Here is a 17,038-nt window from a genome sequence, read left to right as displayed (position 1 = left end):
CTTTCTTTTCTTTCATCTTACTTCACTTAGCCGGACATTAATATATCTTCTCATACTTTCAAGAAGAAGCTTCTTTTCTTAAGTTCATGTATTACAGTGTAACAACTTGGAGTTGGACATATCTGAGTTCAAGTTAATCTCTGCCACTTACTGTATGACCTTAAGATAGTAACTTAATTTCTCTGGGCCTCAGTCAGGTCATTTGTAAAATGAGAATAATAATAACCTCCTTCCTAGGGTTGCTGTAAAGCTTCAATAAGATAACGCGGCCCGGCACGGTGGCTCACGCCTGTAATCCTAGCACTTTGGGAGACCTAGGTGGGTGGATCACCTGAGGTCAGGAGTTCGAGACCAGCCTGGCCAACATGGCAAAACCCCGTCTCTACTAAAAATACAAAAATTAGCCGGGCATGGTGGCATGTGCCTATAATCCAAGCTACTTGGGAGACTGAGGCAGGAGAATCGCTTGAAGCTGGCGGGCAGAGGTTGCAGTGAGCCGAGATTGTGCCACTTCACTCCAGCCTGGGCGAAAGAGCGAAACTTCATCTTAAAAAAATAAAATAAAATAAATAAGATAACGCAAGTTCTAGGCAGTTCCAGGGATAATGTAGCACAAATTCAAAAAATGGGGGCTGCTGTTATTATTATTATCACTTATTATTATCATCACTGTAGTCATTATTGCCTAGGGCAACCAATGAGTCTTGTGGATATAAACCTCTGGCTCTGACTTTGGGTAACCAAAAAATTCATTTCCCATAACCTCTATCCTAATTATTGTTGAGACTGACAGTCTTTGAGGTTCAACCATACTGCTTTATAGAAACATCAGCAAACTTTCTTCCACTCCTGGTATCAGAAACCTAGAAGCAGCAGGGACATTTTGTCAGAATTTATGCCATAAAGAAGGTATCATATGATTTCTGGGGCAAATGGATAGAAAAAGAGCAGAGATGGGGTCTGATAGGAAGTTAGAGGAGTTGAAACTCAGGAAATGACATTTGCAAAATCATCACAAAATTAAGCCACAGGAATAAAAGATACACAGTTGAACTCAAAATCATGATGAAGAGATTCCAGAATTAAAGCCTGAGATCACACAGGGAAAGGCTTCATCCTGTTTTCTTCAAGGCATAATTTTTCTTGTCCACGAATTTGGCAAATAGGGGACGTAAGGAGAAATGGCCTAGTACGCTGCTGGATCTTTTTAGATTTATAAGTCATTAAATCTCATTTAAGCCACACCAACTTGAAATGACCTCCAATGTAGAAGATGAGAAAACTGTGTTTTAAATAAATTAAATTGCACCCAAGTTTACAACCTGGGACTGTTGACTTGGAGCCTTTTGTTTCCACCCATGCTGTTCTTTCTTACTTGGCTTCACCGCTGCTGTTGGGTCTCTGGTTCTCTGAGAGGCTTCGGAAACTCTACGTGAGAACGCTGTGACTTCTAAAGTGACCTGTCAGCCGCTATGCCTTTAACTGTGGGTTTTCACTTTGGCTTTATTTTTGGCCCATTATCTTTGCATCTTGCTGCTGTTGCATAGCTTTTCATGGATGTTGACTAGGCTTCTCTTGTCTTGTAGTCGACTTTCATTTCGTGATAGACCAGTTTTCTCTAGGCAGAATACCGCTATATTGACTATCAGAGTCCTCGTAGTACTAGATCTATTGCTAACAAGAAGGTAAGCACCTTAAAAAAAGAGAAATTCCCTTCTAAAGAAGGTTTTTAATATGTTATATATTTTAAATGTCATTATGAAAGAGAAAATGTAACTCCTTGTTAACTGAACTATGTGAGGTCTCTGTTTTCATCCAGCCGTCTGACATCTTGAATTTCTCAGTTCATGATACTACCAGAAGGAATTGATTTTGACCAAATGTGATTCTGTACTAAAGAGCATCAGTATGTATTTGAAGTTTGATTTGTTGTGTTCCTTAACCTATGAAGAAGGCTGTTCTGTGGCAGGGATTGTGTGAAAGACATCTGTGTGGTCCATGTCCATTCATCTCTGGAACACCTCCAAAAAGTGGGGACGGTTGTAGTCATCTTACCGATGAGGAAGCCGAGTCCCAGTAATATGCCTGAGCAGTATGGCAGTTCCTGGAACCATTAGCTACAGAGTGTTTGTACCTTTATAAGTACACTGTAGTTTTCCAGGACCCTGGGGAAATAAGTTGCCACAGAAAACGAACACTAGAGCATTAAAGGTTCATACTGCAATCTTTTTTAAAAAAATGTTCTTGGTGGAAAACATTCTAATATGTGGTTACAGGTATGTTTTTTAAGAGGATAAACTCATGACTCTCATATAAATACATATTGCACATATTGAAGATTTTACTTAACTCTATTTATTAATGAGGGAACCAGTAAGCTCTTACATTTGGTTCAAAGGAGAATCTTAAGAGCAGGCAAACAAGAAAATCAGGAATCAGTCGCAGCTCCACTGGACACATTTTATTTGCGTCTGTATGTAGAAGAGCCATTTGCAATATTATCAGTTTTCTGCAATTTACAAATAGCTAAGCGAAGCACAATAAAGGGAATCTGGAAGAGTGTGTTAGACAATTCCTGATACTCCCTTCAAAAGAACCCAGTGTTTTTTGTTTTGTGTGTGTGGGGGAGGAGCATTTCAAAGTCACCATTTTCTCTGACATGTCTTCTTTACCATGTTGCCTTTTAAGGTGAGCATGTATTCTTCTGCAGTATAAGACACAGAGTGAATGACTTAGCTTGCCCCGTGATGGCGCCTGTCACTGGTTCTTAACCACTTGGGAGGATGTGCATATACCCCCAAAATGTGCATTCCATATCAGGTTAAAGACTTCAGATGTATTGATTCTCCCAAGACTGTGTTCTATGTGACAGCCTCCATCTGTGTGGCATAAGGCCAGTTTTGGGATTAAGGTGCCTGGCACTTGTCTTCTCTCTCTAGATGATAAGATTGCCAACAGCTTGCTGCCGTGATCGTTGCTTCTGACCCTTCCAGGGCAGCCCCCTTTAGAGTTCATATCTGTGCTGCTTCTACTGGGGCTCCCTCCCTCCCTCCCTTCCTTCCTTCCTTCTCCCTCTCTTTTTCCTTCTGTTGTTTCTTCTCTGTGCTGTTGAATTTCTGACTTTGGGATTTTGAGTGTGAAAGCTGGTGACACTGACACATCACTAGCCACTCCCAGCATTCCTTGCTCTTCTCTGGAGCACTGCCAAATCTCCATGTAGGGAGGTCAGCTGTTAGCCTGCTGACTTCTTATGACAGGCAGGGTTCATGGTTCGTAGTTTGTTCTGGCCACTTTCTTATCACCAAAGCTGACTTTTTACTAAGTCCCATTAGATTTAGAATTATTTAGATGCAAGAGAGCTAAGGTTTTATATATTTAAAGAACTTTTATTAACAGATAACAGCCAGACATGCTTTCCAAATTATTATCTTTTCTATCCTTCCTAATATTAGACCCCTGGATCCAATTTTAACTAGGCAAGAATTTGCAATATAGGTACATCTGTTGTCATCACTGTTAAAGAGTCCCAAATATAATAAATTTGAGGGGAAATAATTATGTATTTACTGGTAAGACTGTAAAGAAAATGATTTAAGTACTTTATTAGAAAATTCTCAGTGGGAGTAGTTATGTTATGGGGCATTTTTGTTAATTTTCATAAAACTAGAGGTATTAATATCAAAGGACTTTTTTCTCCTTCTGAGCACATTTTTTCTTGCATATTTGGGTCAGTATATTTTTATCATATTTATCTCTAACTTTACAATTTTGATTCTAAAGCCAGAATTCCCTAAATATCACTTTGCCTTATAGCAAATGTTGCTGAAATGGCCAAGGGAGGAGATACAGAGACAGGGAGGGAGGTAAGATAAGTAATGTAAAATAGCATGTACATCTTATTTCTAGAAAACAGTCTTAAACAGTTTTAATGTGGTGGTAACGCTTTGTATTTTTTTTTTTTTAAATACAGCATTATTCTTCATTAATGAACAATTTACATGTCTGTTTCCAAACACAAGTGAATTCATCTTAAGAGGCAAAAAACCGAATGAATATTTTCAGCACTTTCTCCTTCGGGAACATCTCCTGTTTACATCTTAGTTGTTTCCCAGGACATGCCTTAGGTCTATCCCTCTGGCACATGTTTAAACATAGATTCAGCCGGAAGCAGAGGTGGGCCTGTGTTTAATCTCCTACTACAGTTCAAGTCAGAACTACACCTTGCTTTTACTCTAAATATTTGCATTATTGTCCTTGGATATTTTCCCATTGTGCACATCAAATCTCTCCTCTTTAAAAGAATTGGTTGATCAGTAAGAGAAATCATACTCTGGAGTGCACTTAGAGGGAAGAAAAACCACATGTTTAATGAGGTAAAACAAATACCTGTTTCTCTACCTTTTAATACAACAAATAAAAACATCCACTAATGTATTTACAACTCTCGTTTTACAGGCCAACATGTTTTCATAGAGAAGTATTTAACTATATTGTGGATGAGATAGGGAAAATTGATTTCTGTTTCTGGACCAGCCACTTTCTAGGCCTGCAGGATGACACAGTGAATATGATACACAGAATTTTTGCTCTCAGAGTTTAAATCCCAGTAGGGAGAAGCAGGCAATAAAAATGTAGGCAAATGATGAGGATTTAAGGAACAAGGAGGTGCGATAGTTAGCAAAGAACTTAAGTGAAGCATCTTTTTTTTTCCTTTTCTTTTTTGAGAGAGGGTCTTGCTGTGTCACCCAGACTGGAGTACAGTGGTGTGATTATAGTTCACTGCCGCTGTGTAGCCTTGAACTCCTGGGCTTAAGCAGTCCTCCCACCTCAGCCTCCTGAGTACATAGGACTACATGCCCAGCTAATTTTTTTAAAGTTTTTTTTGTAGACACAGGGTCTTGCTATGTTGCCCAGGCTGGTCTCGAACTCCTGGGCTCAAGTGATCCTCCCACTTTATCATCCTAAAGTGCTGGGATTACAGGCATGAGCCACTGCGCCTGGCCCCATTTGCAAATTTCATTTCTTGAAACTGGCTGATATGTGAAAATAGATGAAAAGGGGTTTGGACTAGGCTGCTGTCCATGGAGGTGGAGGGAAATGGATAGAATTCAGAGAAATGCGGGAGGAAGGTGGAATGGAAAGAACTTAATAATGGACTGGGTAAGGGAGAGAATGGTATGGTGGGTGATCCCTAAGTCTCTGATTTGATTGAGCAAAAGGTTGGAGGGGATGCTGTTAATTGAGATCATAAAGAGCGAAAGAGGAGCACTTAGTAGGGAGGCAGGAAAGAATCAAAGATCAGTTTTGCATATGGTACATTTGAGATGCCTGCAAAATAGCCAAGGAAAAGAAAAATCTTGAATGTATTTACAAAATGAGTCCAGAAAAGAGATCAGGGCTGAGTTATAGCTATGGGAGTCATTGGCACATGGATGGTATCTGAAGCTGTGGGAGTGGATGAGATCACACGGGGTGAGGATAGACTGAAGGAGAAAAACTGGGTCCAGTACTAGCTCTGAGATACACCAGACTTTTAAGGGATCTGGTAGAGCATGTGGAACTGACAAATGAGCCTGAACAGGAATGACTAACAGCAGTTAATTTGCAAGAAAAAGTAACATACTTCATGAGCACAGACCACACATCCCTGGCCAGCGACTCTCAGCCACAAGCCCCAGTTGGCTCCAAAAAAGCTTTCTCTAATGCTGGAAAATAAATCTACTCATGCATGTCTTCTTGGTGGAGGGGGACAAAGAGCTTCAACCTCATTTAAAAAGACAACTTCATTGGAATAACCCGAAGAATAAAAGGAAAGTGTGACACAGCTGCTGTTTCTGGAACGGGGTTTGGAGTTCCTCTAGGACAAATATGAAAGCCTCAGAGATGAACTTCTCTATCTGTATTCATACTTGATTACCAGTAAACGAGGAATGATCTTGCTTAGTTGGCAGTAGATTTGCCTTTTACACACTCTCTTGCAGGAAGTTGAAGTGCTGTATCATAGAGTTTTTGTTTTCCATGTTTGAAGTTAAATGGAATATTGAGATTTAATCAGAAAAGTAGCTGAGAAGAGGTGCAAACGTGAAAGTCCAGCCTTGGATAAAGGAGAAATCTTATGAATATCTCTCCCTCTGGTTTCAATATTTCACAACATAAAGTATGTCCAACTGATAGACTTGTAGTAAATCCCAGGTGAGATATCTGTAGACTGTGCCATGTTCTAAAACATTAAAAACACAATAGCATTTCAACTTTATATGAAGTATATTACTGAAATCCTACTTATTTGCTGTGTAGCTGAAAATGGTTGGGTATCCCTATATAATAAATCAAGTTTATTGATTTTTTTCAAGGTCTATATCAGGAGTTCTGAGATGAAATATGGTCCCTGGTTTTAATGTGGTACTGTTAGCACTGTGGGTGCCATTTCTTTTGACATAAATTCTTTAGTGTGAATTAATCTTTACACTCTTTTGCAAATAACTGAAGAACAGAAATAGAAACAGACTTCTGCTTAAATGATAAAAACATAAAACATTAAATGATGGAAACTTCTACATAAAGTTGGCTGTTTCTCACACATTTTCACTTTCCTTCTCTTTTTCAAAATATATTTTAGTTCTTCTGCAGTTTCAGTTCATGTTTCAGAAGTGTAAATTTCGACATTTGTGAGGGGACCCTTTCTCAGTCAGTGAAGACATTCTTTCAGTGGATGGCACTGTGGATGGCGCTGTGTATTTCTAAATGATGTTTGGGTCATAAGGAACCATTTTGCAGCTACCTCTACTATATATCACGAACTACTTTGGTCCAACTTTCAAATCTGATTTGGTTCTTCTTCTCCTCAATTTTACTGAATTTTATTTAATTTTTTTCTGAGACAGGGTCTCACTCTGTTGCCCAGCCTGGAGTGCAGTGGTACAGTCAAGGCTCACTGCAGCCTCAACTTCCCAGGCTCAGATGATTCTCCCACCTCCGCCTCCCTAGTAACTGGACTACAGGTGCACACCACCCCACCTGGCTAATTTTTCTTTTTTATTTGTAGTTTTTTGTTGCGATGGGGTTTCACTATGTTGCTGAGGCTGGTGTCAAACTCCTGGACTCAAGCGATCCTCTCACTACCTTGGCCTGCCAAAGTCCTGGGATTGCAGGTGTGAGCCACCACACCCCACCTTTCCCCAATTTTAAATCCAACATGGCAGTTCTGGATTAAGGGAGCCACTCTTCTTATACGTCCTCCCAGGCTGGATTTTGAAGCAGCTGCCTTTTTGCTTCCTGATGATGCTAGCCCATCCAAACTAGAAATAATCTTATCTAATCATTGATGCCTTCACTCATTTGTATGTATCTGTCTTTTTAAACTTTTTAATCTTTCATTACCAAATGACTGCTTTCCGACACCCAGGCCTAGGCTTAAACACCGGCATATATGGAGAGAACAGTTGCCACTCAACTCAGAGATGAAGTAGACACCCAAAGAACTGCAGTTCTTAAGCCTTAGGAGAAGCAGGAGAAAGCACAGTTGTAGAGTAGTTTAAAGATTGCTACATGGGCCAGGTGCAGTGGCTCATGCCTGTAATCCCAGCACTTCGGGAGGCCGAGGTGGGTAGATCACCTGAGGTCAGGAGTTCAAGACCAGCCTGGCCAACATGGTGAAACCCCGTCGCTACTGAAAATACAAAATTAGTCGGGCATGGTGGAGGGCGCCTGTAATCCCAGCTACTACGGAGACCGAGGTGTGAGAATCACTTGAACCTGGGAGGTGGAGGTTGCAGTGAGCCAAGATCATGCCATTGCACGCCAGCCTGGGCAAAAATTGCAAAACTCCATCTCAAAAAAAAAAAAAAAGATTGCTGCATGCATGGAGTGGGGAAAATTGTGGTAGAAAAAAGTAAACTTGGTTTGGAGAATAAACATTTATTGAGCATTTTCACTTGACCAGCTCTAAGCTAGGAAGATTACATATAGTGTCTCTTTAATATTTAATATGTACAGCCATTATTATGTATATTGTAAACATCTGTCAGAAGTTATAATTCCAAAAGTAAACTCTAAGCAACAGCTTTTTCTTTTTTTTTTTTTTTTTTTTTTTATTATACTTTAAGTTCTAGGGTACATGTGCATGACGTTTATATCATGTATAACTCCCCAATGCAATCCCTCCCTCCTCCCCCCTCCCCATGATAGGCCCCAGTGTGTGATGTTCCCCTTCCCGAGTCCAAGTGATCTCATTGTTCAGTTCCCACCTATGAGTGAGAACATGCGGTGTTTGGTTTCTCTTCTTGTGATAGTTTGCTAAGAATGATGGTTTCCAGCTGCATCCATGTCCCTACAAAGGACGCAAACTCATCCTTTTTGATGGCTGCATAGTATTCCATGGTGTATATGTGCCACATTTTCTTAATCCAGTCTGTCACAGATGGACATTTGGGTTGATTCCAGTCTTTGCTATTGTGAATAGTGCCGCAATAAACATACGTGTGCATGTATCTTTGTAGTAGAGTAATTTATAATCCTTTGGGTATATACCCAGTAGTGGGATGGCTGGGTCATATGGTACATCTAGTTCTAGATCCTTGAGGAATCGCCATACTGTTTTCCATAATGGTTGAACTAGTTTACAATCCCACCAACAGTGTAAAAGTGTTCCTATTTCTCCACATCCTCTCCAACACCTGTTGTTTCCTGACTTCTTAATGATTGCCATTCTAACTGGTGTGAGATGGTATCTCATTGTGGTTTTGATTTGCATTTCTCTGATGGCCAGTGATGATGAGCATTTTTTCATGTGTCTGTTGGCTGTATGGATGTCTTCTTTTGAGAAATGTCTGTTCATATCCTTTCCCCACTTTTTGATGGGGTTGTTTGTTTTTTTCTTGTATATTTGTTTGAGTTCTTGGTAGATTCTGGATATTAGCCCTTTGTCAGATGAGTAGGTTGCAAAAATTTTTTCCCATTCTGTAGGTTGCCTGTTCACTCTGATGGTAGTTTCTTTAGCTGTGCAAAAGCTCTTTAGTTTAATTAGATCCCATGTGTCAATTTTTGCTTTTGCTGCCGTTGCTTTTGGTGTTTCAGACATGAAGTCCTTGCCCATGCCTATGTCCTGAATGGTACTACCTAGATTTTCTTCTAGGGTTTTTATGGTATTAGGTCTAACATTTAAGTCTCTAATCCATCTTGAATTAATCTTCGTATAAGGGGTAAGGAAAGGATCCAGTTTCAGCTTTCTACTTATGGCTAGCCAATTTTCCCAGCACCATTTATTAAATAGGGAATCCTTTCCCCATTTCTTGTTTCTCTCAGGTTATCAAAGATCAGATGGCTGTAGATGTGTGGTGTTATTTCTGAGGACTCTGTTCTGTTCCATTGGTCTATATCTCTGTTGTGGTACCAGTACCATGCTGTTTTGGTTACTGTAGCCTTGTAGTATAGTTTGAAGTCAGGTAGCGTGACGCCTCCAGCTTTGTCCTTTTGACTTAGGATTGTCTTGGCAATGCGGGCTCTTTTTTGGTTCCATATGAACTTTAAAGCCGTTTTTTCCAATTCTGTGAAGAAAGTCATTGGTAGCTTGATGGGGATGGCATTGAATCTATAAATCACGTTGGGCAGTATGGCCATTTTCACGATATTGATTCTTCCTATCCATGAGCATGGTATGTTCTTCCATTTGTTTGTGTCCTCTTTGATTTCACTGAGCAGTGGTTTGTAGTTCTCCTTGAAGAGGTCCTTTACATCCCTTGTAAGCTGGATTCCTAGGTATTTGATTCTCTTTGAAGCAATTGTGAATGGAAGTTGATTCCTGATTTGGCTCTCTGCTTGTCTGTTACTGGTGTATAAGAATGCTTGTGATTTTTGCACATTAATTTTGTATCCTGAGACTTTGCTGAAGTTGCTTATCAGCTTAAGGAGATTTTGGGCTGAGACAATGGGGTTTTCTAAATATACAATCATGTCATCTGCAAACAGGGACAATTTGACTTCTTCTTTTCCTAACTGGATACCCTTGATTTCTTTCTCTTGCCTGATTGCCCTAGCCAGAACTTCCAAGACTATGTTGAATAGGAGTGGTGAGAGAGGGCATCCCTGTCTTGTGCCAGTTTTCAAAGGGAATTTTTCCAGTTTTTGCCCATTCAGTATGATATTAGCTGTGGGTTTGTCATAAATAGCTCTTATTATTTTGAGGTACGTTCCATCAATACCAATTTATTGAGCGTTTTTAGCATAAAGGGCTGTTGAATTTTGTCAAAAGCCTTTTCTGCATCTATTGAGATAATCATGTGGTTCTTGTCTTTGGTTCTGTTTATATGCTGGATTACGTTTATTGATTTGCGAATGTTGAACCAGCCTTGCATCCCAGGGATGAAGCCCACTTGATCATGGTGGATAAGCTTTTTGATGTGCTGCTGAATCCGGTTTGCCAGTATTTTATTGAGAATTTTGCATCGATGTTCATCAGGGATATTGGTCTAAAATTCTCTCTTTTTGTTGTGTCTCTGCCAGGCTTTGGTATCAGGATGATGTTGGCCTCATAAAAAGAGTTAGGGAGGATTCCCTCTTTTTCTATTGATTGAAATAGTTTCAGAAGGAATGGTACCAGCTCCTCCTTGTACCTCTGGTAGAATTCAGCTGTGAATCCATCTGGTCCTGGACTTTTTTGGTGGGTAGGCTATTAATTGTTGCCTCAATTTCAGAGCCTGCTATTGGTCTATTCAGGGATTCAACTTCTTCCTGGTTTAGTCTTGGAGAGTGTAAGTGTCCAGGAAATTATCCATTTCTTCTAGATTTTCTAGTTGATTTGCGTAGAGGCATTTATAGTATTCTCTGATGGTTGTTTGTATTTCTGTGGGGTCGGTGGTGATATCCCCTTTATCATTTTTTATTGCGTCTATTTGATTCCTCTCTCTTTTCTTCTTTATTAGTCTAGCTAGCGGTCTGTCAATTTTGTTGATCTTTTCAAAAAACCAACTCCTGGATTCATTGATTTTTTGGAGGGTTTTTTGTGTCTCTATCTCCTTCAGTTCTGCTCTGATCTTAGTTATTTCTTGCCTTCTGCTAGCTTTTGAATGTGTTTGCTCTTGCCTCTCTAGTTCTTTTAATTGTGATGTTAGAGTGTCAATTTTAGATCTCTCCTGCTTTCTCTTGTGGGCATTTAGTGCTATAAATTTCCCTCTACACACTGCTTTAAATGTGTCCCAGAGATTCTGGTATGTTGTATCTTTGTTCTCATTGGTTTCAAAGAACATCTTTATTTCTGCTTTCATTTCGTTATGTACCCAGTAGTCATTCAGGAGCAGGTTGTTCAGTTTCCATGTAGTTGAGCGGTTTTGATTGAGTTTCTTAGTCCTGAGTTCTAGTTTGATTGCACTGTGGTCTGAGAGACAGTTTGTTATAATTTCTGTTCTTGTACATTTGCTGAGGAGTGCTTTACTTCCAATTATGTGGTCAATTTTGGAATAAGTGCGATGTGGTGCTGAGAAGAATGTATATTCTGTTGATTTGGGGTGGAGAGTTCTATAGATGTCTATTAGGTCCGCTTGGTGCAGAGATGAGTTCAATTCCTGGATATCCTTGCTAACTTTCTGTCTCGTTGATCTGTCTAATGTTGACAGTGGAGTGTTGAAGTCTCCCATTATTATTGTATGGGAGTCTAAGTCTCTTTGTAGGTCTCTAAGGACTTGCTTTATGAATCTGGGTGCTCCTGTATTGGGTGCATATATATTTAGGAGAGTTAGCTCTTCCTGTTGAATTGATCCCTTTACCATGATGTAATGGCCTTCTTTGTCTCTTTTGATCTTTGATGGTTTAAAGTCTGTTTTATCAGAGACTAGGATTGCAACCCCTGCTTTTTTTTGTTCTCCATTTGCTTGGTAGATCTTCCTCCATCCCTTTATTTTGAGCCTATGTATGTCTCTGCATGTGAGATGGGTCTCCTGAATACAGCAGACTGATGGGTCTTGACTCTTGATCCAGTTTGCCAGTCTGTGTCTTTTAATTGGAGCATTTAGTCCATTGACATTTAAGGTTAATATTGTTATGTGTGAACTTGATCCTGTCATTATGATATTAACTGGTTATTTTGCTCATTAGTTGATGCAGTTTCTTCCTAGCCTCGATGGTCTTTACATTTTGGCATGTTTTTGCAATGGCTGGTACCGCTTGTTCCTTTCCATGTTTAGGGCTTCCTTCAGGGTCTCTTGTAAGGCAGGCCTGGTGGTGACAAAATCTCTAAGCATTTGCTTATCTGTAAAGGATTTTATTTCTCCTTCACTGATGAAGCTCAGTTTGGCTGGATATGAAATTCTGGGTTGAAAATTCTTTTCTTTAAGAACGTTGAATATTGGCCCCCACTCTCTTCTGGCTTGTAGAGTTTCTGCCGAGAGGTCTGCTGTTATTCTGATGGGCTTCCCTTTGTGGGTAACCCGACCTTTCTCTCTGGCTGCCCTTAAGATTTTTTCCTTCATTTCAACTTTGGTGAATCTGGCAATTATGTGTCTTGGAGTTGCTCTTCTGGAGGAGTATCTTTGTGGCGTTCTCTGTATTTCCTGAATTTGAATGTTGGCCTGCCCTACTAGGTTGGGGAAGTTCTCCTGGATGATATCCTGAAGAGTGTTTTCCAACTTGGTTCCATTTTCCCCCTCACTTTCAGGCACCCCAATCAGACGTAGATTTGGTCTTTTTACATAATCCCATACTTCTTGCAGGCTTTGTTCATTTCTTTTTCTTCTTTTTTCTTTTGGTTTCTCTTCTCGCTTCATTTCATTCATTTGATCCTCAATCGCTGATACTCTTTCTTCCAGTTGATCGAGTCGGTTACTGAAGCTTGTGCATTTGTCACGTATTTCTCGTGTCATGGTTTTCATCTCTGTCATTTCGTTTATGATCTTCTCTGCATTAATTAATCTAGCTGTCAATTCTTCCACTTTTTTTTCAAGATTTTTAGTTTCTTTGCGCTGGGTACGTAATTCCTCCTTTAGCTCTGAGAGGTTTGATGGACTGAAGCCTTCTTCTCTCATCTCGTCAAAGTCATTCTCTGACCAGCTTTGATCCGTTGCTGGCGATGGGCTGCGCTCCTTTGCAGGGGGAGATGCGCTCTTATTTTTTGAATTTCCAGCTTTTCTGCCCTGCTTCTTTCCCATCTTTGTGGTTTTATCTGTCTCTGGACTTTGATGATGGTGACGTACGGATGGGGTTTTGGTATAGGTGTCCTTCCTGTTTGATAGTTTTCCGTCTGACAGTCAGAAGGACTGTCTGTTGGTCTGTTGGAGATTGCTTGAGGTCCACTCCAGACCCTGTTTGCCTGGGTATCAGCAGCAGAGGTTGTCGAAGATAGAATATTGCTGAACAGCGAGTGTACCTGTCTGATTCTTTCTTTGGAAGTTTCCTCTCAGGGGTGACTCCACCCTGTGAGGTGTGGGGTGTCAGACTGCCCCTAGTGGGGGATGTCTCCCAGCTAGGCTACTCAGGGGTCAGGGACCCACCTGAGCAGGCAGTCTGTCCGTTCTCGGATCTCAACCTCCGCGTTAGGAGATCCACGGCTCTCCCCAAAGCTGTCAGACAGAGTCGTTCCCGTCTGCACCGCCCCCGCTCTTTCCCCTAATGGACTGCAGCTGTGCGCTGTCCGCAGCGGTAGAGTCTACAGAGACAGGCAGGCTTCCTTGAGCTGCTGTGAGCTCCACCCAGTTCGAGCTTCCCAGCGGCTTTGTTTACCTACTTAAGCCTCAGCAATGGCGGGCGCCCCTCCCCCAGCCTCGCTGCTGCCTTGCGGATAGATCGCCGCAGATGGCTGTGTTAGCAGTGAGGGAGGCTCCGTGGGCGTGGGACCCTCCCGGCCAGGTGTGGGATATATTCTCCTGGTGTGCCTGTTTCCTTAAAGCGCAGTATTGGGGTGGGAGTTACCCGATTTTCCAGGTGTTGTGTGTCTCAGTTCCCCTGGCTAGGAAAAAGGGATTCCCTTCCCCCTTGCGCTTCCAGGTGAGGCGATGCCTCGCCCTGCTTCAGCTCACGCTGGTCAGGCTGCAGCAGCTGACCAGCACCGATTGTCCGGCACTCCCTAGAGAGATGACCCCAGTACCTCAGTTGAAAACGCAGAAATCACCGGTCTTCTGTGTCGCTCGCGCTGGGAGTTGGAGACTGGAGCTGCTCCTATTCGGCCATCTTGCTCCGCCCCAGCAACAGCTTTTTCAAAGTATATTTTTCATGTAGCACATTTCATTAGCTCATGAAAAAGGTCATTTCTCCAAAATGTATAAAAATGTAAAGCAAACAATGGCCATTCATCAGAAATAGCAAGTGACAATGAGCTCTCCAAGGAGCACTTCTTTCCAGCACTCGACTTCTGGAGGTTGAAATTCAAGGTACTTAGGACAGCCAGATTGGTAGGCACTGGCCAATGTCTTGGGAAATTTGACTTTTTGCAACTGGATTATAAAACAAGGCTCTCCTTTTGATTTGCTTAATCTGCCATTTTACTCAATATGGCTTTGCCATTTGTTCTTCTTCCATTTAAATGAATTTCTTTTAAATCGCTTCTGGTTGCTGTTGCCCAGATGACAGGTGTAGAGTTGATTTTGTATTTTTTGTTTGTTTTGAGACAGAGTCTTGCTGTGTCACCCAGGCTGGAGTGCGGTAGAGCAATCTCAGCTCACTGCAACCTCCGCCTCCTGGGTTCAAGCAATTCTTCTGCCTCAGCCTCCTGAGTAGCTGGGATTATAGGCTCCCGCCACCATGCCCATGTTGGCCAGGCTGGTCTCAAACTCCTGATCTCAAGTGGTCCGCCCACCTCGGCCTCCCAAAGTGTTGGGATTATAGGCGTGAGCCACTCCACCCAGCCAAAAATTCTTTTCTGAACAGAGACTAATGTCAGTAGATGGAAGACAAACCACAAATGGCGGGAAAATGAGGAAAAAAGTGCTCCCTAATACCTGTTTTTAGTTCGCTTCGCTTGCTGATATTTACAAATTGTTAATTCTTTTCCTCGCTCTTATTTTTTTAGTGGCCACAGATGTCTTTAATTCCAAAAACCTGGCCGTTCAGGCACAAAAGAAGATCTTGGGTAAAATGGTGTCCAAATCCATCGCCACCACCTTAATAGATGACACGAGTAGTGAGGTGCTGGATGAGCTCTACAGAGTCACCAGGGAGTACACCCAAAACAAGAAGGAGGCAGAGAAGATCATCAAGAACCTTATCAAGACGGTCATCAAGCTGGCCATTCTTTACAGGAATAATCAGTTTAATCAAGATGAGCTAGCACTGATGGAGAAATTTAAGAAGAAAGTTCATCAACTTGCTATGACCGTGGTCAGTTTCCACCAGGTGGATTATACCTTTGACCGGAATGTGTTATCCAGGCTTTTAAATGAATGCAGAGAGATGCTGCACCAGATCATTCAGCGTCACCTCACTGCCAAGTCACACGGACGGGTTAATAATGTCTTTGATCATTTTTCAGATTGTGATTTTTTGGCTGCCTTGTATAATCCTTTTGGGAATTTTAAACCCCACTTACAAAAACTATGTGATGGTATCAACAAAATGTTGGATGAAGAGAACATATGAGTGCATGAGTTAAGATTGTGACTGATCGTGATTGATTTGAAGATGGAGCACTGCTGATTTATGAAGGAAAAAAGAAGAATTTTCTAAAGATTACACATATTTCAGAAAGACTTTGCCCAATTCAGTTGTCAGACATAATGATTTATTTGAAGGCTTGTTTTATTTGAAGAAAAGCATATTGCCAAAAATTCTGGTTAAAAGTTTCCTAACGGGTAACAGACCATGGGAGAGATGTGTGGTTGGGTAATGCAAATGTAGTTATACAAAGAAAAATATAGATAGCTCCAGACCTGAGGACTTTTGTATAGGGCAATTGTTGTGTTGGTGGCACATTGGATATTTCTAACATGTACAGAGCTATGTATTTTGATTTACTTTCATTTCTTGCTATGTATATGTACTTTTCTTAAAATGCCAAGAACTTTCTCTTGCTATCATTGCTCTTTTTGAAACAATTCAATTTTTATGTCTACAGCTGACTGTTTTGTTAAAGATTGAGTCATTGACATTCAAGATTTAAGTCTGAGGTAGTCAATCCTCGACAAAAAAAAAAACAAAAAAAACGCTTATCTGAAATCAGTACTGTGGAAATGAAGTATATTATCTATTATGAATAATGTCCAATATAAGAATATGCTTCTGGAATTGAGTTCTACTTTTAAGTACCAATGATACTTAAAATTTTCAGAAATGTAATGGTGTGTCATTGCCTTGAAGTGCTTGCTTGGGGCTTCTTTTATGTTATCTTAAAATGTGCTGTTGAATTTTTCATTTTTTACATCCATTTCATATGTAAGAGACAAAAAATCTAGATTGGTCTTGATACTGAGATAATAAAAAGTAAGTAGCATTAAGAAAGATGACGATCTTCATTTTACAGATGAACTCATTGAAACAGTTTAGGGGAATGAGGGGCAAAAGGGGAGAAATGATATTGCTAAAGAACATGAGCACAAAAATGAATGCATTTCAATGTTTAAGAAGTTTTGATAAAGAATGTCACTTTTTTATTTAACTGATAAGGTTTTTGTTATTTTTTACTTTGATGAGTAAACCAAAAAATATTTGCATTTCAAGCAGTTTGTGTGGTGTTTCTATATAATTTTCTGTGTGTAAATAATAAAGTAGGCATTTGCTTATTTTGTAAAAAAGAAATGAAAATCTGCTGGCCAGCTATGTCCTCTAGGAAATGACAAACCCAACCAGCAGCAATAAGTATTTCCATTGTCACTGTGTCTATGATTTTTTTTTTTTTTTTTTGAGTCTCGCTCTGTCGTCTAGGCTAGAGTGTAGTGGCATAATTTTGGCTCACTGCAACCTCTGCCTCCCAGGTTCAAGCGATTCTCCTGCCTCTGCCTCCTTAAGTAGCTGGGATTACAGGCATGCACCACCACACCCGGCTAATTTTTGTATTATTAGTCGAGATGGAGTTTCACCATGTTGCCCAGGCTGGTCTTGGACTCTTGACCTCAAGTGATCC

General features: G+C 40.7%; 1 protein-coding gene across 3 annotated transcripts in view; it reads left to right on the top strand.

Annotated features, from left to right (window-relative positions):
* The window catches only part of TNFAIP8 (TNF alpha induced protein 8), a 131,647-nt gene extending 115,526 nt beyond the window's left edge, over positions 1 to 16,121 (top strand). For all 3 annotated transcript variants that reach the window (XM_033181469.1, XM_033181468.1, XM_033181467.1), the window contains exon 2: positions 14,993 to 16,121. In XM_033181469.1, the coding sequence (XP_033037360.1) occupies positions 14,993 to 15,558 (566 nt within the window). In that variant the 3' untranslated portion in view covers positions 15,559 to 16,121. The remainder of the gene's footprint in view (positions 1 to 14,992) is intronic.
* Positions 16,122 to 17,038: the final 917 nt, after the last annotated feature.

This window comes from Trachypithecus francoisi, unplaced genomic scaffold (assembly GCF_009764315.1).
Source record: "Trachypithecus francoisi isolate TF-2019V2 unplaced genomic scaffold, Tfra_2.0 Lachesis_group2, whole genome shotgun sequence".
Taxonomy (NCBI): Eukaryota; Metazoa; Chordata; class Mammalia; order Primates; family Cercopithecidae; genus Trachypithecus; species Trachypithecus francoisi.
The sequence above is the reverse complement of the archived record's forward strand: the minus strand, read 5'-3'. Positions and strand labels throughout refer to the sequence as shown.